This window comes from Prionailurus viverrinus, chromosome C1 (assembly GCF_022837055.1).
Source record: "Prionailurus viverrinus isolate Anna chromosome C1, UM_Priviv_1.0, whole genome shotgun sequence".
NCBI classification, from domain to species: domain Eukaryota; kingdom Metazoa; phylum Chordata; class Mammalia; order Carnivora; family Felidae; genus Prionailurus; species Prionailurus viverrinus.
The window spans coordinates 103449713-103473077 of NC_062568.1; the positions used below are offsets into that span (position 1 = coordinate 103449713).

General features: G+C 40.0%; 1 protein-coding gene across 1 annotated transcript in view; it reads left to right on the forward strand.

Moving 5' to 3' along the window:
• CNTNAP5 (contactin associated protein family member 5) overlaps positions 1 to 23068 on the forward strand; it is a 796934-nt gene extending 773866 nt beyond the window's left edge. The window contains exons 22-24 of the mRNA XM_047871013.1: positions 17292 to 17510; positions 19600 to 19671; positions 22240 to 23068. Of these exons, the coding sequence (XP_047726969.1) occupies positions 17292 to 17510; positions 19600 to 19671; positions 22240 to 22436 (488 nt within the window). The 3' untranslated portion in view covers positions 22437 to 23068. The remainder of the gene's footprint in view (positions 1 to 17291; positions 17511 to 19599; positions 19672 to 22239) is intronic.
• Positions 23069 to 23365: the final 297 nt, after the last annotated feature.

A 23365-nucleotide genomic window follows, 5' to 3' on the forward strand; every position in this document is an offset into this window, starting at 1 on the left:
CTGAAGTGCCCCTTGTATGATATGGCTGGTGTTTATTGATCAAATTAAAATGCAAATACTCTTATCTGTTACTGCTAATGCCAATAATTGCTGGGATTAAAAATGGCAGCAGGTGCTTTCTATTATCATTATTTCACACAAGGTTTTTTTCCATTGACTCGGCATATGCGTTTTGCTTTTATCAAAGTATTTGAGTGGTTTAAACTAAGACAGTAGTATCTCCACTGTTATCTTCACTGTTTCCAGGATGACGGGAGTAACTACTTTAAAGAGAGTTGTGTGTTGTTATTTTTAATTGAATGAGTTCCAGGCAACTATCATCTATTGATATCAGCTATTTACCCAACTTTATTCTGTGGTATCTGTGAATTTCACAAAGACAGGACTTTGGGAGCATTACTCCTAATACTCGCAGAGTGTAAGAATAATATTCCTAAAGTATAATCCTTTTTCGGATGAGTTATTTTTATCCTAATTTGAGAGATGGGGAAATTAAGGTTCAGTAAGTTGCCTGGTCCATTTTAATGCCAGCTCATTTACAGTTTCTATCACCTGAAATCATTTTGCTGAGCATTTTCTCTGGCTACTAACTCATGTTTTGCCCCTATACTAAGCAGGCCAGGCAGGCCGGGGGTTTAATGCCTGCTGGGGAAAAGTCTCAGTCAATGATAACATGAGCTAGTGTATAAATATTCCAGCTCTTTGCCACCAGTTGGGATAAATCTGATGTGGGGGTGTGTGTTCCCCTTTTTCTATTAGAGTTTTCCCAGGAGGATCAAGTTCTAGTTGGCCTCTGGTCAGGATGATAATGCACACATTCCCAGTTTCCTTCCTGCTTTTATCTTCTCCCCCAGCCTGCCACAGTTTTTCTTCACTTCCCAAATAAAGTAATGATACTCCAATGCTTTCCTTGGAGTCTCCTTTGGGGAAAATTCAAACTAGAAAGCTCAACCTCCCATTCATTAATTGGCTAAAGTGTTATGCAAGCCAGATTTGCCTGGCTCCAGGGATCATATTTATTCCACGATGCCATACAGTTTTTAACACACAGCAAATAAAATATAAACCCCATTTTACAGAGCTTGAGGTCTTAGTAAAAAAAAATTAGCACATGAAGAGTGAAGGAGTAATGAAATAGTGGAATCAAAGTAAAATATCAGCTTAAAGAGGCTAATTAGACAACTTAGTTCTGAGGTGGTGGGCACATGATAGAGATCTGCATTGGATGGGGAATGTCCTTCTGCAGACAGGTGTATGGGATCTTAGAGGATAATATAGAAGGTAGACATGTTGGGCATTTGCTGTGTGCCAGACCATAAGCTACGAGTTTTATCTTCATGATTATATTTAATTCTGATACCAAGGAGGAGGTAGAATCTTAAGCATCTATTTCTGGGTATGAAACTATCCCATAATTCAGTAGTTTAATCCAATAACTATTTTATTTTTTTACATTTTATAATGTTTATTTTTGAGATAGGGAGATAGAGCATGAGCAAGGGAGGGGCAGAGAGAGAGACAGAATCTGAAGCAGGTTCCATGCTCTGGGCTGTCATCACAGAGCCTGATGCAAGCCTTAAACTCATAGACCAGGAGATCATGACCTGAGTCAAAGTCAGATGCTTAACCGACTGAACCACCCAGGCACCCCAATCCAACAACTACTTTAAAATATCTCATGATTCTGTGGGTCAGGAGTTTGGGCAGAGCTTGCCTGGTGGATTTCTTAGCTTCTTACAGAGTTAACTAGAGTCTGTGGTGATATCTGGTTAACAGCTGGGCCAGTCTGCAGGATCTGAGATGTATTTATTCCCAAGTGTGGTAGTTTGTAAGGGACATCTAGAAGACTGAGCTCAACCGAGCCCTTCTCTTCCTCCACTTAGTCTCAAGGTCTGTCCACATGATCTCCCTAACAGGGCAGTAGGGCTTCTTATATGGTAGATAGGGGCTCCAATCCCCCAAGGCAGAAGGTGCCAGTCTTCTTGAAGGTTAGTCCTGGGACTGGAAGAGGGTCATTTGCAATGTGTTCCATGGATCAAAGCAGTCACAGGTCAACTCATGTTCAGAGGGAGAGGAGAGAGCCTATGTCTCAGTGAAAGAGTGTCAACGATTGTGGCCCCTTGTAGTCTATCACGTGAAAACACTCTACTCTTCATTCCTATTTTATAAATGAATAAAGAGCCCCAAAGATATCATGTAAGTATCCTTAAGGGCACAATGTTAATAAGTGGGACAGTTGAATGTTGAACCCAGGTAGTTATGAAAACCTGTTTAACTGGATGAAAGTATAAAGAAGAAAGTTCGTCTGAAGGGAGTCGAGTCAGAGACTGTAAAAAGCCTACATAATATTCAATATTTATTCTTCTCTTTTTAATAGAAAATAATAGTGTTTTCTGTTTTTGTTTTAGTTTGAGGGAACAGTGTTCCCAATTATTCAGTACCTTCCCAGCCTTCTTGACTTAAAAATGTCCATGGAGATCATCCTAGATGATGGGCATTACTTGAGTTTTCCAAAAGGCCTAACATAGCAAGTTTTTACACTTTTGCCCTTCAGTCTCCCTACTTTGTTCTGCCTGGAAGAGACTGTTAGCTGGAGACCCTCTACTTATGTTATGAGGAAGAAGACAAAGGTTTTAATCTATGGAGCGGGAAGTACAAATGTGTAAAAAAACAAAAAATTAAAATTCTGGTAATATCTGGAGCCAAAATACTAACCCTAGACTGGTTGACATCAGATTTCTTACTAACTGGGAATAAAATAAGCTATTTTTTGAGCTACTTTTTCTTTTTATTTCTTCCTTCCTTGCTTCTTTCCTTTTCTTTCTTTCTTTCTTTCTTTCTTTCTTTCTTTCCTGATACATGCAATTAAATACAAATAGCTGACACTGATAATTTGTGATTTGTATTCTGTGAGTCAGAAGGAGAAAGAGGAAAGGAAATGCCACTATTTTAGCCAAACCCAAAAGCTGTGGTAGAAGAACAATGATATAAATTACCAAGAACTGATGAATGAGGGCTGGGTTGATCCCTAGTGGGTTCCTTGCCTTACAGAGAAGTCTGTGGATGAAATCTTTGTTCACATCTGGGTCATGACACCAGTTTGATCTCCATTATTTTGGAGGTCACCACATGGTGAATTCTGTAGGTTGTGGAGTAGGGAATACATTCTGTAAACTGGCATGGACAGGAGACTGCCTGTAGGATGAGGCTTCTGGACTGGGGCCGTTGCCCTACTGGTGGATGCTGCACTGAAATTGTGGTCTAACTGCTCTAAGAGTTAAGCAGACTCAACCTATAACCCATACTTTGTATACACTTTGCCCGCAATTAGTATTTACTGAATTAAATTTGTGGTATGGTTTGTAGCATGCTACAAAACACACTAGTTCTGGGATACCTCATGTAATGAAATCTCAGAAATATGCTTCTTCTTTTCATGAAGTCTTTCATGAAGATTCATTTTATTTATTTATTTATTTATTTATTTATTTACTATTTTTATGTTTATTTGTTTTTGAGAGAGAGACAGAGCACGAGCAGGGGAGGGGCCAAGAGAGAGGGAGACACAGAATCCAAAGCAGGCTCCAGGCTCTGGGCTGTCAGCACAGAGCCTGATGGGGGGCTCGAACTCACAAACTGCAAGATCATGACCTAAGCTGAAGTTGGATGCTTACTGACTGAGCTACCCAGGCACCACAAGATTCATTAGAAGATACACATATGCTTTTGGGGCACCTGGGTGGCTCAGTCAGTTAAGAGGTTGACTCTTGCTTTGGGCTCAGGTCATGATCTCACGGTTCACGGGAAGGAGCCCCACAATGCCTGGTACATGTCTGAAGCCCTAGGAGTGTTAGTGATTACAAGAGGAAGGCAACATCATGTTCCACATGGCATGTTCACTTTGGGCATATTGTTTAACTATTTTTTAATCTCTGTTTCCCAAGCTTTAAAATGGGTGTAATAACACAAATGATATATGGTTGTCATAAGGCACTTAAAATAGCATTTGGTACTTATTAAGTAATCTTTTCATGATGAATATGATATGGGCAGCCCTCACTTCACACAATATAGCAAAACAGTAAAAGTGACCCCACATGCTGTACCTGGGACAAAAGTTCTTAATGATTCATGAGAAATTTTAAAAAAACTTTTAATGTGCATCTATTTTTGAGAGAGATAGACAGACAGACAGGCAGAGTGCGAGCTGGGGGAGAGGGAGACACAGAATAAAAAGCAGGCTCCAGGCCCTAAGCTGTCAGCACAGAGCCGGACACAGGGCTCGAATGCACAAGCCTCAAGATCATGACCTGAGTTCAAGTCAGATGCCTAACCGACTGAGCCACCCAGGCGCCCTGAGAAAATTTTTGATAGTCCTATAAACTTTAATTTTTTTTCACAGCATTAAAAGCGCTCATAGGGAAATAAAAAGAATAGTAAAACTAATATTTATTTAGTATACTGTAACTTAAAATATTAGAAGCATTGAGAATTAGTGTGTTTGCTTGTGAAAAACAGCAGGAGTTGTTTTCACCATGCTTGCCTTCTTGTGCAGCAAAATAGGGAGGGAGTATCTTTTCTATGTCATGGTGACCTGTCCCTAAGTTTGGATCAGCTTCTAACATTTCATCCTTTATGCTTTCAATGTCATGAAATGTCTTGGAGAGTTCCTCTCATGTGAAAGTTTCCGCTGGTCCCGCTGCCTCTGGGACATTGTCGTTCTTTTTGCCATGAACCACTTCCTTATTTGTATCGATTTATATCACCTTCGCTAATCTCGTGTGGCTGTGTACCTAGACTCTGTCAAACAGTGTGTGTCTGCGTTTCCGTGGTCAGCTGGCTCTTTTTATAAATCTATTTGCATTTGAATTTGACTTTCAGTGTGATTTCTTGTGTCTTTGCTGCACTTTCATCTTTGTTGAGCAATTCCCTCTTTTGGTCATCTATTTTTTTGTCAAATGATACATGGGCTTATTGAGAGATGATGAAGCAACATGGCCCTGTGCTTTGCTGTCTATGTGGGGACTGAGTAGCAGGTGGCCCCATGACAAATCACCTGTAGCCTTTGAAAGAAATGATGGGACTGATCATGAATTATGATGAGGCTCTGTTAGTTACATGTCTGTTTGTGGACTGAAGAGCTGGCAGGAGAGTTTGTACTTTATGCAATTATTCCCAATTAATACACTAGGGCCACTGAAACTTGAACCGTGTTGGTTGGGGACTGGTATTATTTAAATTGTGGTAACTGAAATTCATGCCTATCGGAGCCTTACAAAGTGGAGACTTTGCAATTACCAGCTTTACTGAATAGAAATATTTAAATGAGAAAATTACCACTGTTATATAGCCACTAAAATATTAATAGGTAGGCCTGTTTTAAAAGTAGAAACGTAGAAGCACTTTAACATTCACAAAGAAATGTTCCTATGTGTGTTGCTTTCCTGTCGCTGCTGTAAGAAGTTATCACGAACTTGGTGGCTTACAGCAAAGTAAGTTTGTCATATAGTTCGAAAGGTTAAGAGTGTTAAATAAGCCTTATGAGGCTGAAATTGAGCAGAGCTGTGTTTCTCTTGGGGGCTGAAGGGGAGAATCTGTTTCCTTTCCTTTTCCTTCTAGTGGCCACTCGCATTCTGTGACTTATAGCACTTGCCTCAAATTGTTGGAACTTCCTGCTTCTCTTATCACATCCCCTGCTGCTGCCCTTGACCTTCTTGTATCACTCTTATATGGACCTTTGTGATTATATTGGGTTTACCTGAATAACCAAAGATAATCTTTGCATCTCAAGACCTTATCTTAACCATATCAGGAAGCCCCTTTTCCACATAAAATGACCTATTCATGGTTCCAGAGATTAGACGATGGATATCTTTGGGAGACTATTATTTTCTGCACCACCATTTGTCTCAAAAAGTGAACTTCAAAGCATACAGCATGATCAGCTCAATTTTTCCTGTCAGGAAAGTGAGGCCTAAAGAAACGGAGTGTGTTCTTCATGGTTAACATGTCACAAATGTTGTTTTAATGAATCCTGTTTACTGAATATAAAATTAATCAATCACATATCGGGGGATAATCTAGAGATACAAAGATGAATATGTCCTCCCTCTCTCCCCCAGGTCATGAGAGCAGCATAGATGGTGTTGTTAGTTTCCCAAAAATTTCAGGTGCCAGGCCCTTGGGCTGTGCTGATCCAGTCACTCCTATGGACACACGGCCACAGGACACAGAGTTCAAGCCTGTTCTGGACCCTGTCTCTAAGGTGCTCTCTTCCCAACCCCAAACCCAGGCCTTGCCCTAGTAGACCTGAAAATGTCCCCTCCTTCTGGAGGTTTTCTGTAGCCCCACCATACCTCAATATATCTATAGTCTACTAACTAATTGTCTAAAATTACAAAATAAACCATTTAGTACACTAAGCAAGCTATGCTGCAGGGCTTAGCTATTAAGCTCTGGTATGTGTGTTCAAAAGACTAGTATGATGCCTGAGAGGAAAAATGTAATTGAAGAGCTAGATATTCATGCTACAGATACTTTGAATCCCTATAAATTTATTTTCCTCATTGCAGAGAAACTATAATTCCATACTACTCTGTCTTTTCCAACTCTTAAAGCTAATGTGTGCCATTTGTCTATATGATGCTTTACCACTTAATCTGATAGATGCTCAATAATTAGTATCCCCTACTGTTATTATGCGACAGCATTTCAAAGGTCGTCCTGAGTGACATATAATAGCGTCTAGTGTTATGAGGTGTCTGTTACAGGTTAGCACTAGAATAGAAGATAATTGGCACAAAAAAAAGAAAGAGAAAGAAAGAAAGAAAGAAAGAAAGAAAGAAAGAAAGAAAAAGGCAGAAACAAATATCATCATCACCAATGGGGCAACTTTGCCTATGGCTGATCTCTATTCAATCCCTAAAGAATAGCTCTGTTTTTCCTTATTTAGAGCAGCCAAATTTAGGTCATTAAACCTAGACATCAAGATCTTTATAAAAGGTGAATATATAGCACATCAAAAATAACTGCCTTTTAAATTGAATGTGTGTGTGGGGAGGGGGGGGTAGGATTTTTAAAAGGTAAAACTTTTATTTACTGAAATGACTTTGTTCTTTAATGTTATTTAAATAGCTTCTTATAGGGGCACCTGGCTGGCTCAGTGTATAGAGCATGCAACTCTTGATCTTGGAGTTGTGAGTTCAAGCCCCACTTTGGGCATAGAGATTACTTAATAAATGGTTGCATATGAATATATGTATATGTATATATGTGCGTGTATGTGCAAATATATATGTATTATATATTATGGTTTCGTATAAGTGTGTGTGTGTGTGTGTGTGTGTATGTTGTGTGTATAGATATAGACAGATATAACTTGGCTTCCAGAGATTGGTTTGTATGTATGCAACTAACAGTATTGGTTGCCTACCCACCACTCACTCTGACTTCTTTCCCACTTCCTAAAAAAAATTCCAGTTTTATTCAAGCTTTCATGTTCCCTCATGACGTCGTGTGCTCCTGGAAGTTTTCCTCCATTTGCAACCCCAGAGGATGCCTCCTAACTGATCTGAAGCAGTGGTTTTCAAAGTTCGGTCCAGGGGTCACTGGGAGTGGGGTTTGGGGGATCCTGGGACCATTTCAGGGAATCCACAACATTGAAACAATCCTCATTTTTGTACTAGATATTACTGTCTTTGTTATATTCCTTTCCACATGTAGAAAGGTGTTCTTCAGGGGCTACAAGATGTGTGATGACACCTCCACTCAGACAGCAAGGAGAATGTGTGCTGTGAGTTCTTGTTTTAAAGTTTCCTCAGCTTTCATTTTGAATACAGTGGATATGGATGGATATAAGACGGATAGAGATATCCAAAAATCTCCTCAGAATTTTTAAGAGTGGAAATGGGTCTTGAGACCAAAAACAAGTCTTAAGAACTTATGGTCCAAGCAAATGACTATGGTCCATTTTCATTGCCAGAAATTTGAGTAGGCATAAACACATGACACAATCTGGCCAATTAGAGGAATTCTGCAGGGTAGCTGAGTAGCTGATGTGTTTCTGAGAAAGGATTCTTCATTCTTAAAAAGAAAAACAGCAAGAGGCAGCCTTTTCTTCCTTCCTTTCTCCCTTCCTTCCTTCCCTCCCTCCCTCTTCCTTTCTCTTTTTCTTTCTCTTCTTTCTTTCTTTCTTTCTTTCTTTCTTTCTTTCTTCTTCTGGATGTTGTTGGATCTGGATATGTCTGATGACCTTGGAGCTCAGCCACCTTGCTCCAGCTAGAAGTTGAGACAGCAACAGAGTTGGGGGGGGGGGCTTACCTTGCCTCTAAACACCTTGTTATTTGACATAATTACTCCCTGCGCCATTTAAATCTATAAACAACAAAAAAAGAAATAGCCATCAAAGCACTGAAGTTGCTCAGGATGGCTTTTACTTTTCTGGACGCTTGTAACTCCACAATTAGCATTTCCATATCAGAGTAGAATATATTTCTATAGGTTATTTTGGGACCCTGTTAAAACACTTTCTGTTAGGACAGGAAGGACCCCAGTTTTGCTCATTTCCTTTAACAGAATAAACAATATAGATATAAATTAATACACATAAGTTTGGTTCTGACCCCACATCAAATAATCAGTACCCGAGGAGGAATTATTTTTGTTTCTTTGAATCCCAAAGAATGGATTTATACATCAGCTTATCCCAGTATTAAAGTCAGAAAAGTGAGTTTTCTAAGAAAAACCAGCAGAATTGTCATTGGGGGTATGATGTCTAGAATTTTTAAATTTGGTTATGTTGCTGAGGTTTTACGGAAGTCACCATTCTATATCCGTAGAGGTGCCTTTGCATAATGCACATAACTAAACAAATCAATTTAGAAATGAAGAATATAGTTCAGCTACTAATTCAGTTCAAATAATAAATTTTTATTTTATTATTTTTTTAATGTTGATTTACTTTGAGAGAGAGACAGAGCATGAGCAGGGGAGGGCAGAGAGAGAGGGAGACACAGAATCTGAAGCAGGCTCTGGGCTCCGAGCTGTCTGCACAGAGCTGACACGGGGCTGACACAGGCTGACATGGGGCTTGAACTCACAAACCGCAAGATCATGACCTGAGCCAAAGTCAGATGCTCAACCTACTGAACCACCCAGGTACCCCAAATAATAAATTTTTAAATGGTAGAACTTTGGGGTGCCTGGGTGGCTGACTTTGGCTCAGGTCATGATCTGACTGTTCGTGGGTTCGAGCCCTGCGTTGGGCTCTGTGCTGACAGCTTCGAGCCTGGAGCCTGCTTCAGATTCTGTGTCTTCCTCTCTCTCTGTTCCTCCCCTGCTCATTCTCTGTCTCTGTCAAAAATAAATAAATGTCAATTTTTTTTAAATGATACAACTTTTGTTTATTGAACTGGCCTTGTTATATTTTAGTCTTTTTGTATCATTAGCATATGTTTTTATGTATGTATGTAATTTTATTTAAAGAGTCATGGGAGATCTTTATGGGACAAACCCTTTGCAATGCAGACTCATTCAATCACCCAAAATATTCATTTAGCGATTTCTATGTCAAATACTATATCAGAAAATAGGTAGTTCATAGTAAGCAAGTAAGTACTGTTTCTTCATAAAACTGGGTCTGGAGTGGTGCATAAAAGGTAAACCAATAATCACACATGCATAAACACACCCATACAATTGCAAAGTTTGAGAAATGAGTTAGAAGGGAAGTCATCTGGTTTCAGTGCTGGGGAATTAGAGAGGGAGAAGAGGGCAAGTGTTCCTTGGTAAGGTGTCTAAGGAAGTGTCCACTGATGAAAGGAATTTCAGGCTGAGACAAGAAAAGGAGGCTGTCATGCAGTATTTGGGACATGCTTCCTCGGCCATGTGAAAAGCAAATTCACAGGCCCTGCCTCTTAAAGCCTGCGGGGTCATTATGAACAGGACAGACCCTGTGACGTACAGCAGCCAATCTTACACGGCCATTCTGACTCCATACAAATAGTAGTACATTTATAAAGCTCCAGGTAACAATGTGCTGAAATAATAGGGACAGTTCCATGTGCACTCCTGGCAGAGATGTACGGAATGTAAATGAACTTGGCCTGCCTCATCAAAGAGAGTTCCACATAACGTGTCCTGAGTGTGAATGTAAAAGGCAAGAAACTATATGCTGATCAATGGCCAGAGTGATGCAGTTTGAAATGTATGTAAATATCGATGATTAGGCTGCATTACTGCTCATAGTAGGAAACATACATTTTTTTTTTCATTCATTAATGCCTTTTAGTGTTTACTAAACACACATTCTATGTGTTGGGCACCGTGTCTGGGTCTGGTTAATGAAGGTGGAAATCTGTAAAAGACAAGTCTCCTGAAAGTAAGAAGCTTCCAATATTGTTGGGGGACAGACTTATAAACATGATCACGAAATAAATAAATGTCATAGAAGGTAAGCAAAATACCTGTCCCTGGCTCCTGTCTATCTTTCTAACTATCTTTTGCTTTATTTTAAGGCAGAGTTGACTTGAGTTTTCTGTGTTTTAAATGTGATGGACTTTCTCATTGTAGGCCTTATATAGGCTTTGTGTCTGTAACACTCTGCCCACCCACTCATGTGTGGTTATTGTCTATTCATCACTTAAGCCTTGATTTAAATACATTTATTCTAAGCTATCTTTCCTAAATCAGTGTTTCTCAAAGAGTAGTACGTGAACCCTCCGTATCACAAGTGTCTAAGAATGTACTTTAAAAATGAAAATTCTTGGGTACCTCCACACCAGACCGACCTATGGAATGATTAGAGATCTAGAAAAAAGGCATTTTCGTGCATTTCACTGGACATTCTTTTGCACCTTCGGTTTGCTCACCACTGTCCTAGATTGTGTCCAGGATCTTTTCTGTGCCCCCATAGCCACAATGATCTGCCCCTACCATTAAGTCTTACGGCCTGAAACCATAGGTTGTCTGATAACTTAATCCTCCAAAATGACTGAAAACTCTGAGATAAGGGAATGTCTGCTTACTAGCAGTTGTGAAATCCACGGTCTCACACAGAGCATGGTTGCCAGAGGTGTCCCATAAATAGATGAATGTTTTACAGTGGTGAAGCAGATGTTACCCGGTAGTTAAGGGACAGAAGGGCCTTCTAGGCAGAGTGTATGCCTGTTCAGGCAAGACAAAGCGGTTCAGGTTGTGTGCAGCACAGATGGGGCTGGGTAGGTGGGTGTAAGCTAGCTCATGAATGGCTGTAAGGCACGCTACAGAGGGGGGGCTTCTCTTCATGTTATCAACAGTCAATACCTACAGGTGTTATGTATGATGAAGTAGGGGGCAAAAAAAGGAGGATAAGGTCCAAGAGACCTAGGTCTGAGGCCATGGACTGGTTAATTTTCTTAGGACTTGTCCTTGATCTTATGTCTTAGTTTGCATAACTGGTAATTGAATAGAACTATCTCCCCCTTTCTCAGTTCACAAGGATGAATATTTACACAGAATATACAAAGGAACATACCATGGAAAACATAAAGCATTAAGTAAATGTCAAGTCGGTTTTTTTTTTGTTTTTGTTTTTGTTTTTAAATACAGTTTAAAATTCCACTTTAAGGATTAAAAGATTTATCTGAGGGATACAGTTCTCGGCCTTGGAATAGTCACAGTAGTTAAATTTTCAGGCTACTTCTCTCTTGCCTGAAAGCCACAAAGGACTCTGGAGGCAAAAACTTTTCACTTGTATACTGTTCATACCTTCCATTAACATCAGCTTCCTTTATTTATATTTTATATTGGTACAACATTTTACTCTTCTAAGCCCAGGTTAGATGGGTCTGCATGGCTTGTACTTTGACACTTTAGGATTCAAAAGTCATAATGACTTTTGACATATAGCAAATGTCATGTTACATCCTAGAGCCATGTCTATTTTTAGCAAATGGCTGATCTTTTCTCCTCCTCCTCCTCCTCCTCCTCCTCCTCCTCCTCCTTCTTCCCCTCCCCCTTCCCCTTCTTCTTCTTCTTCTTCTTCTTCTTCTTCTTCTTCTAATATCCAGAATAAACTTCCTACATAAAATTAGCCTAGATTGGCTCAACCATGATCTTAGTGTCAAATAATTTTGACCATGTGAAGTGTTGTGCTTTCTGTGGCTAGAAGAAACCACTTGCTTTAATAGAGGGGCGTAACTTTGATTTGAAGAGATGAGTGTTTCTAAATTACTGTAGAAAGTCCAGTTTAAAAACGCTTGAAGAAGTTAGTCTATAATAACTTAACCAATCAAGTCATTCAGAGTTTTGGTACAACATGCATTCAGTTTGTCTGTGTGAAGTGGAAATTTAATGCAAAGACTTTACAGCAAACACATCAACATTTACATCTTTGTTCTCTCATAAAAAATGCAGTTTATTTGAGCATGCTGAGGGCCATTGAATCTAGGCAAAGGAGTCTGGAACGGATGACTAGTAGGAAGAATAAAGATAATCATTAATAATAACATTAATAACAATAACAATAAATGCATTTAAGGGCACTGAACTAAGAATCAGACTCTTTATATTTATTTCCAGCACAATCCACGTGCCGAGTACTCCTTGTCACTGTTTTACAGTGGACAGAATTAAAGCTCAGAGATAAGAAACACAAGTCGTATGTGCAAGTGCACAATCCACCAACAGGCACATCTCATTTCCAATCTGTGCTTTATTTCAACACACCATGCTGCTTCTACCTCAGTATTTGAGGGCAGAGGGGATAGACTGTAATGAGAATCAGAAACTGTATTTCAATGATGTTCAAAGCATACTGAGAGGGAGAAACTAAGTAAATTTCAAACAAGACGTTCTGTAGGGTTTTTCTTTGTAAAATACCTGCGGTTCCTTCAGGTGGTGGTACGTAGTATAAGGAGACACCATGTCATTCTCCTTGAGTGGATGGCACTCTTAAGTGGGAGCAGAAAATTGTGAAAAGAGTGAGAAAGAGAACAGCGGCATTCTTCACTGGTGGGGCCTTTGTATTCTTGTTCTGCCATTTCGGAGGAGCCACATTCATGGTTGAGTTCGTCTTCTGTTTTTCATTCTGTAGCCCACACATGCTCTAGTTCCTTATGATTCTAATGCAACTGTAACCTAAAAATAATAAAATGAATTATGAAATGCATTATGTATTTAATATAACACGGAGTTCAGCAAATTCTAATGAGCAAATGCAATCAAAATGACTTGTGTTTTCCTTAGTTTTTGCAACTTATTTCATCTTAATAATGTAAAAAATATCTTTTTCTACCCAGGATATGTTTGGGGAGTTTTGGGGAGGCAGCATAGCTTAGATAAAGAATTTGGCATTTCAAATGGAAATCCAAAGCACAATACACCTCATACCATTCAGAATGTCAAAAATTAAAAAAGGCAAGTAGCAAGAATTGGCGAGGATGTGGCGAAAGGGGACCCTCATGAACTGTTGGTGGGAATGTAATTTGGTGCAACCAATGTGGAAAACAGTTAAGGAGGTTCCTCAAAAAATTAAAAAAATAAAACTACTGTATGATCCAGTAATTGCCCTGCTGAGTATTTACCCAAAGAACACAAAAATGCTAATTCAAAAGATATATGCACCCCAGTGTTTACTGCAACATTATTTACAATAACCAAGATATGGAAGCAACCCAGATGTCCATGGACAGATGAATGGATAAAGAAGATGTGGTGTATACAATAGAATATTACTCAACTGTAAAAAGAATGAGATCTTGCCATTTCCAACACGGTGGATGGACTTAGAGGGTATTATGCTAAGCGAAATAAGTCAGAGAAAGACAACATGTGACTTTACTTACATATGGAATCTAAAAAACACAAAACTAATGAAAAGACAAAAAAAATCAGACTCATAAATACAGAAAACAAATTGGTAGTTGCCAGAGAGGAGGGGGTGGGGGGATGGATGAAATAGGTGAAGGGAATCAAGAGGTACAAAATCCCATTTGTCAAATAGTCATGGGGAATAACAGTACAGAATAGGGAATGCAGTCAATTATATGGAAATAGCATATGGTGACAGATGGTTCCTACACTTATGGCGGGTATTTTGTAATGTGTGTAATTGTCATCACTATGTCATATACCTGAAATTATTATACTATTGTACGCCAACTAAATTTCAGCTACAAATAAAAGGAAATGACAACACAGGAAGTTCGTACAGATGTCTCCATTTTCTGGTTGGAGAAACTAAATCTCAGAAAGGTTAACTTACCCAAAGATCTGCAGAAAGTGGTGGGGATGGAACTCAAACCAGCAGGGGGAGGTTAACTGAATGGGAAGAGTTAAAAAAATATATAGTTTGGCATTTCAAGTTATAACCTCAACTTTGGTGGGGCCTCAACTTTGCCACACAATCGTTTTTATATCTTTTAACTTTTCGGTGTGTCAGTTTCTTCACCTGTAAATTTTGGAAGAGAGTAACAAATATCTGGAAGAAACTTTGAGGGGAAAAGAAATAATACTTTACAAAGAATTATTGCATAGTTACATAATAGGTACTTAATACATGGTGAATATCGAGTCCTTGTGTCTTTTGAGGTGTTTTTGTTTTTGTTTTTGTTTTTCTTTGGGTTGTTTGTTTGTTTGTTTTAGCAAATGATTATTCCTTACTGCATATTATTTAACAAGGTTATAAAAAGGAAAAATAATCCTAACTTTTTTCTCTGTCTCCATATATGTAAATATATGAGAAATCGTTATATCAGGCCTCACACTGGGAGTATTTTCTCCTATAAGTGATTCTTGTCCCTTTCATTTCTTTTCATAAGCATCCCCAGGTTTCCATCTTTATTATCCATCTAGAATAAATGCACTTTCCTCGACATAAGACTTTGTCCGAAACATCTCTTCCTAAGGAGAGAATGTCATTTTCTGGCATTATCCCCAATCTCTCCACATGCTGATTCTTGTACCTGGAGCATATATTCCTAGCAGTCACTATAGTGATGTCCTCTAAAGACCTTGGGCCTGATATAAGCTTCTTTCTAACTGGGTTCTGGAAATGAGATCTGGCACTTTTGACTTAGACCCTTAAGACATAGTGATATTGACATGTCACTTTCAGCTGCTTTGAAATCCTTCCTACAAGGCAGAAACTTCATGCTAGTTTATGCTTTTCTGCTCTTGTCTTCTGCCTCTTTCGCTAAATGCTCTGATCTCTAATTGAACCCCTTGATAACTTCCACTCAGTAGTGAATGTGCATTTGGAATTATAGCTGCGTAGATCGCATTCTAGTGACATTTGGGCAGGAACAACTGGTCTTCATTAGAGAAAGCTTTTTGGCCTGAGAGACTATTAAATAACAATGTTTAAAAAGTCTCTTCTCAGACAAAGTCTTTTAAAGCCCGTATTATTAAGAAATAAACATACGTATGATCCTTTAATGAGTAACAAATACATACAGCTACTATAGGGTGTTTTTTTTGGAATCTATAGGATATTTATTGGAATCTTTGGAAATCAGCAGTTTCCTCCCCTGCCCCAATGTTCTGTTACATTCACAGAAGTGTCACTTCACATCGCTATTGAATTTTCATTATCATTGCCTGGACAATTCTCATGAAATCTCCGACATGCAGGGGTAGGAAGAATGGCCCACGGAGATACCCAAGCCCTAATCCTCAGAACCTGTGAATGTGTTAGGTTAAGTGGCAAAGAGGAAGTAAGGTTGCAAATGCAATTAATGTTGCTAATCACCTAGCTTAAAATAGGGAGATTATTCAGGAGAATTTGGGTGAGCCCACTGCAATCACAGGGGTCCTTAAAGTGAAAAAAGAAGGCAACAGAAGCGAATTAGAAGCAGATGTAGCTGTGGAGGAAAGACGTGCACCATACCTGGCTTTGAAGATGGGGGGAAGGACAATAATCTAAGGATTGGGTGTCTCAGAGGGGATAGGAAAAGACGACAGATTACCCCCCTAGAACCTCTGTAAGAACTGCAGCCTTGCAGGCACCTTGATTTTAGCCGGCAAGATCCATGTCAGACTTTTACAGAATTATAAGACAACAAATTTGTGTTATGTTAGGTTTTTTAATTTCAACTGTCTAGGTTTGTGGTAATTTGTTTTAGTGGCTACATAAAATTAATATGCATGGTTCCTTTCCTTTTTTTGGTAAGAAGGGAGGGACGATACACTGGTGAGGTATACATGGGTGTCAAAGGCGGAGAATATAAGGGCAAAACTGGAAAAGGTATTGTTAAGGGATATTAATTTCTCTTTTTCTTCCATATTCTCATCACATCTCTTTCTGCATGTTGCCCAAAAAATTCTCACCTGGAGATACATGGAGGCACTCTTTGACCATACGTGGATTTGAAATAAATTTAATCTCCAATGGGTACAGAGGGAAGCACCTGCCTTCTTCCAGAAAATAAACTGAGTATCATAATAAAATAATGATTTGAATCATCTAGGTAGGGTTAAACTATTGCACCTTAAATAGAAGAAACAGCTCATGTGTATTGTAGTTGTATGTAATTGTATCATAGCAATTTGTTTAAATGATCTTAGCTAAAAGAGAGAAAGTGGCTGAGTAATCTTACTACAAATCTTGAAGAGAATAAGGCATTTGATCTTGCTGTGAATCAATGATTGCTTCTTCACCTTTCACAAAGAGTCAAAGATACTTTGGAAGACTGCTGTCAGAAAATCTGTGCTCCCCAATCAGTACCATGAACAGAACTAAGCAGGTGAAAATCTCGAATCTGGTCAGTTTATACAGACCGCTTAAAACACTGAACGTGAGAAACTTCTGGAAGTGCCACTTTAACTTCTATTCCCTCTACCTCTTTTCATTTTTTTTCCCCTTGTGACACTTTTGAGTGTGATGTTGTAATGAGCATTGTAGTGTGCTTGAACTAATCCCCGGCATCCATAGATTAATGGTGATGAGGATAATGAAATAAATTTTATAAAACATTTAGAGTGTAGAACAGATTTATTAAGTCTTTGTCACAGTGCATAAAATACACGAATGAGACTTTGGAAGTTTGAAATATTATCTCAAAGCAAAGATGGCCCTAACAGTTTCCTATGAGAGGTGGTTGATATATCGATGATAATCATGGGGATAAGGTTTGGGAAGAGGAGACAAAGAAAGACCTGGAATGGTTTCCCTTAATACAAAGAATTACAAGGCAATTTCTGGAATTTTAGACATTATATAAAGAGGTTATGAGGCATAGTTTGAAAAAGAAAACACACACACACACACACACACACACACACACACACACACCAGCTTGTCTCCCATCTTGCAGAGCATCTTGGATTGGATTCTGAAGTCGCCAAAGCAAACATCATGGGTTTTGTCGGATGCCTGTCTTCAGTCCAATACAACCAGGTAGCACCCCTGAAGGCAGCCCTGCGTCACGCCACCATCGCACCTGTGACTGTCCAAGGGACCCTGACAGAATCCAGCTGTGGCTCTGTGGTGGATGCGGATGTGAATGCAGTGACCACAGTGGACTCTTCATCAGGTACAGTGCAACTGCCCTCCTTTGATAGTGCTACTTTTTTTTTAAAGGAATGAAAAATATTTTTAATATTTATTTATTTTTGACAGAGAGAGAGAGAGAGAGAGAGAGAGAGAGAGAGAAACAGAGAGACAGAGCACAAGTGGGGGAGGGTCAGAGAGACAGAAAATGAAGCAGGCTCCAGACTCTGAACTGTCAGCACAGAGCCCAATGCGGGGCTTGAACCCATGAACCGTGAGATCATGACCTGAGCCAAAGTCGGGCACTCAACAGACTGAGCCACCCAGGCATCCCCTGATAGTACTACTTTTGATATCTTCATGAATTTTCTAGGTTAAAGGGTAGTATTACTCAAGTCCTTATTTTATATGATCACAGGTAGTTAAGAATTATGACTGATTTCTCATGGTTGAACTTTATATATATTGAATATAATCCCACTTTTAATATGATGAGTAGTTAGAACTACATGCATATTTGTGCATATACGTGTATATATATATATATACACACACACACACACACACACACTATGTATATATACACATATGTATATACACACACTATGTGTGTGTGTATGTGTGTGTGTGTGTGTGTGTGCGTGTATATATACACTACAGTTTAAATGACTACCACCTACCACTCTGAGGATTGAAGAGTTTAGGGTCAGAGAGGCAGATTTGTTGTTGAACTAATATAATTCATGTGATGTAATCAGCCTTCCTTAACAATAGGAAAGTCCCACAGCAGTATCATCCATATATCTTCTCTCACTTTACGACTCCCTAAAACACCTCTTCTGTCTTTCCTTAGTCACCATCATCATGGGGAACTTAAAGCATCCCTGGGATTTGTTTTAATTTAATCAAGTGTGGTAATGAGTTGCCAAATTAGTTATTAATTATGAACAAAGAAAGCGGGTTGAGTTTTGCTGTTGCCCACTCGTCACCAAGCTTGGTGTCTTCCTGGCAGCAGTGAGGCATAATGGAAAGAAGCACAATGTGATAGGTGACTAGCCTTGATTTGAATTCTGAATCTGCCATGGATGAACTATAGAACTCCAGACAAGTTACTAAATGACTATGATCTAATCTCCTTATCTGTGAAACGGGAAAAATAATACTCATGTTGTAGGCATTTCCTAAGGATGCAGTGATAATGATGACAGCTGTTATAGGTCTGAAAATGTCACATGCACCATATGCATACATATCGGTACCATTATCCCCTTTTAATACATTTGCTGATTTGTTATTTAAAAAATGTTTTCTGGGGATGCCTGGGTAGCTCAGTCGGTTAAGTGTCCAATTCTTATTTTCAGCCCAGGTCATGACCTCACAGTTTGTGAAATCGAACCCCACATCAGGCTGTGCTGACAGCATGGAACCTGATTGGGATTCTCTATCTCCCTCTCTCTGCCCCTCCCCCACTTATTCATTCTCTCTCTCAAAATAAATAACATTTTTAAAAATTGCTTGCTTTCCAGCTCAATGTCACCAGGCCAACAAGTGGCAGAGTAAGATTCAAACCCAGATCTACGTGCCTTCCAACTTGATTGATGTTCGTTTTTCTTTTACTATATATGTAAACATGCATATAGTGAAATCCCCCTCCCCAACAGTGAGGGTTCCGTGGAGGTGTTAATCCTCCAGCACCCTTGTCTTCTCTGTTAATGGGCCCAGAATCCTTACGCAGCTAAAGAAATCTCTGAAGCAGACAGAATATGCATGCTTGAAGTAAGAGGCCATTGTCATGAATAGCGATGGTCCAGCAAAGCAGAGAGGGACATCAAGGTTAATCTGGGAGGTAAACTGTAGGCAAACACAGATATGAGTGGGTTCCACCATCTTCTGTTTTAGCCCCTACAGCTGACGTAGAAGCCAATAGTCACGGAGCTATGGGGTGGAAGTTGTGTACCTCAGATGCTTTTTTGTACGTATGTTTGTTTGGGTTCTTAAAAAAAAAAAACTGCAAGCTCGCAACTGTTTGAGAGCACTTGGTCTAACCCACAGATGTGTCTTCTCAAGTCCGTATTGTTGACCGCCTTCCAGGACTCTGAGGAATGAAGTGCCATGTGTTTTACTCCTTGCAGATCCCTTTGGGAAGACAGATGAGCGGGAACCGCTCACCAATGCAGTTCGAAGTGACTCGGCCGTCATTGGAGGTAAATCATTCCTTGTTGCTGAAAGCAGAGAGGACATAAATGATTCTGTGCTTGGGAGAGATTTATTTGATTCCTTTCTTAATTATGGCCATCTAGCATCCAGAGCCCCGCATGATCTGTGAGACTGGGAGGGAGCCTTTTCAAGAATAGTCATGGGTGCTGTTTGATCAAAGGTGCCCTCTTCCCCCAGCATCTACAGTCCCATGGATGCATCCTGCTCCCGATCCATCAGGCAGCCGACTACTGAGTCAACAGCTGGGACATTTACTTAGCGGCAGGCAGTGTGCACCCTGTTCATCTCATGCAGTTGTCAGTTTTCCTAAAGCACAAACACAGCACACCAATAAAACATATGGGAAGAAGCCATGTTGGGGCAGACAGATGGGTGAAAGCCCCAGACCTGTCAGCTTTCTCCAGCAAGTGATTTGGGTTGGATCTAATGAGCAGGGTGAAGCCCACAGGACTGGAGTTTCAAATCCAGCAGCACATATGGTTACAGATACAGATCTTGTCTACTCTGCTGTGAGCTTCCCTCTCCCTCCCCCCTCCCCAGCCTTTCCATTTTCTCCCTGCCTGTTGGTCTCACCCCTTTTTATCCTGCCTCAGCCTGGCTGCGTCCTCCAGTGGCTTGTTTCTTTCTCCCTTGGCCTTGCAACACAGAACGATCCCCAAACCTTGTTTAATGTTAGACACTTGTGAGAGACTAAATTCGTTGTCATCCAGGAGCCATAGCTCTAGACGGTGCCCCCATCGCTGCCTTCTGGCAGGCCAGATGAACTGATCCACACCAGATGGAGTTCTGTTAAAAGTTGGCACTATCCATTCATTTAACTTCTATTTAATGAGCCTCAGCTATGGGTCAAGCCCTGTGCTAAGTATAGGGATATGTGGATGCTTCCCTCAAAGAACTCACAGCCTGGTGTGAGAGGGGACTGGTAAGCAGAAAACAAGGGACTAGCGAGTAGTGTTTTGAGGGAGGATGTACAAATGGCTGTGGAAGCACAGAGGTGCCCCATTACAATACGACCGTGAGCAACGGACACTGTGACCTTTCCTCCTTAAGGAAGTTCTTAAAATGTCTGACCTGAATTTCTGCTTCAGGGAAGAGAGTCCAATTTGATTTTTGTTTGGCATCAAGAAAGAATGTATTGTCTGTTTCTCTTCCAACAATTTCTCATTTGACATGTGGAGAAGAGACTTTTGTGACTGCTGACATTTCCCACCCAGTTATATGCTTCCGTGAGTCTCTAAGAGCAGGAAAGGCATCCTAGCCCCTTGGGAAAATCCCTCTAACAGTCTGTGTAAAAGAAGTAGAAATTAGTTCTGTATTTCATCTCATAAAGCTGCAGCCCGTTCTTGGGAGTCCCTCACTGCCACCCAGTTTATTCATAGGTTTGTTAACTTACGTGGCTTTACTCTGCCTGATTCTGAAATAGTCAGGGAAAATGCTGTATAAGGGTTTAGGAATATATTTTTTTTAAGTAAGCAATCTTAATGATGGCCCCAGCTCTGATACAAATCGGTAGAAGATGTGCACTCAATATTTTTAACTCTCAAATATCCATGCTTATGTAAATCACGGTGTAGGATGTCCAAAACTAATGTTCTAAAATAAACACATTTTGTCACTCTCCATTCTACTCAGAAAGAGAAACAAAACAGCAGAATACACACTTTCTTGGGAATAAGCTTATATGTGAATGTCATACATACTTCTCAAATATTTGAATGTTGGAAAACCTACATTCATGTATAGATGCATTCTCCCGTTTAAAAGTCACCAGATTCTACATTTTCACCCTCTTTTTGCTGACTTTGCTCTTTGCATCCCGAGAGGCTTCCTGGCAAAGGGTAGGGATGAGACCTTCGAGTCAGCGAGGGCAACTTGCCGAGTAGATGCAGTAAAATCACATGCAATGAGAGCAGGCGGGAACCTGATGTAACTGGAAGAGGTCTGCCATTTCAGCTGACTCGGCGTCTCCAGAAAACAGAACATACCATCTCTGCACCGGCCCATGCCTAGCAGAGCACGGAGCAGTGGAGGAGTGCCCTGTATGTTTGGGAAGCGTCCCATTACATAGCAAATCATTTTTAGCAAAGCAAACATACACCCTAAAGGAATTTACATCAGGAGAGGGTGTACTGAGGTGTCTGATGCTTCGGGATGGTTCTCTAGGGTGCTGAAGTAGTTCTAAAATATTTAGTTGCAAGGGGACAAAGAAATTACAAGCGATTACAAATGGCACATGTGCTAATTAAAAGATTCTGTTGGATCTTTAAGCCTAAATCAGGTCTTGAAGAAATAACTAAGAAATCCTTGGCCAGGATGAGTCCATATTTATATGATGGCATTCTCTGATTTAGAATGGCTTTCTTTCTGGCTTCTTAGAAACTGAAGACTGAAGGCATTTCAGCTGGTCTTCATTTCTGGGCAAGAATCTGTTGTTCCTTGTTGGGTTAGTTTTGTTTCGTTCTACTGAGTGCCTTGCCTGCCTCGACTGAATCATCTCTTCCGAGTAGATGATCCATGATGATTTCCTTCTCTCTTTCTTTCCTCTTTCTCAACAGGAGTGATAGCAGTGGTGATATTCATCATCTTCTCTATCATCGGCATCATGACCCGCTTCCTTTACCAGCATAAGCAGTCACACCGCACTAACCAGATGAAGGAGAAGGAATACCCAGAAAATTTGGACAGCTCCTTTAGAAATGACATTGACTTGCAAAACACAGTGAGCGAGTGTAAGCGGGAATATTTCATCTGAGAAACTGCAGGGTCACCTAATATTCTTTGGGTTGTTGTTAAATTTTTTCTCCTTTCTCCTATCTTTTCATTTTGGTCATCCTCCTTTTCTCATTTGTTTGCCAATTATGTTTGGCACACCCCTGTATCAACCACAGCATCTGTCCTCTTGACGCAGCCCAGAAGACCAGGCAGCTATGGCCACTGCCTTCCTTCCCGACAAAGTTATGGTGGTGATAGTGACCACTCAACAGACTGACTTTACTCTAGACAAAGAAGAGACACATGGGTGTACATGTGCATATTTAGTTCTATATTTCCAGTTTCTAAGTAAGATGCACTCTTTAATTTCTCAGCCGTCCAGTCTTGCATTAAACCTCAGGCTTATGTTGAACCTGAGCTCTGTGACTTAGGCATATGACAGTCACCCTTGACATCCTCCCCCATCTCAAGTTCATTCCTACCAAGGAACTCAGGGTAGAGAAAGAAGACGCTAAAAACCTGGTTTGCTTCAGTGGCACTTTCAAAGGATTAAGAGAGGTTTGTTTTGTGTTGCTTTTCCTTACCACAGGACTCCCATTGCCCTAACCCATCACCCTTTTTCACTTTGACTCTTCTCCCCTGAGTATTTCAAATATAAAATTCCTTATAGTAGTGAGCCATTCCTTTGCTCCTTTCATGCCACTCTCTCCTGGGGCTGACACTTTAGAACAGCACACAATAGCATAAACCTAGGGGAAGCATGGAAAATAGTATCTTGAAACTAGGAGGTAAAAAGGAAAGCTGCTAGGAAGTAGATGTTCTATAACTTCAAAAATGCCTCTTCCAATTTTGTAAGAAATGTTAGCTAGGTTATTCCTGGGATTATTATACTAAGGTATATATATATATATAAATATATATATATATAAATATATATATATAAGTTGCTGCAACATAAAGAAATTCAAA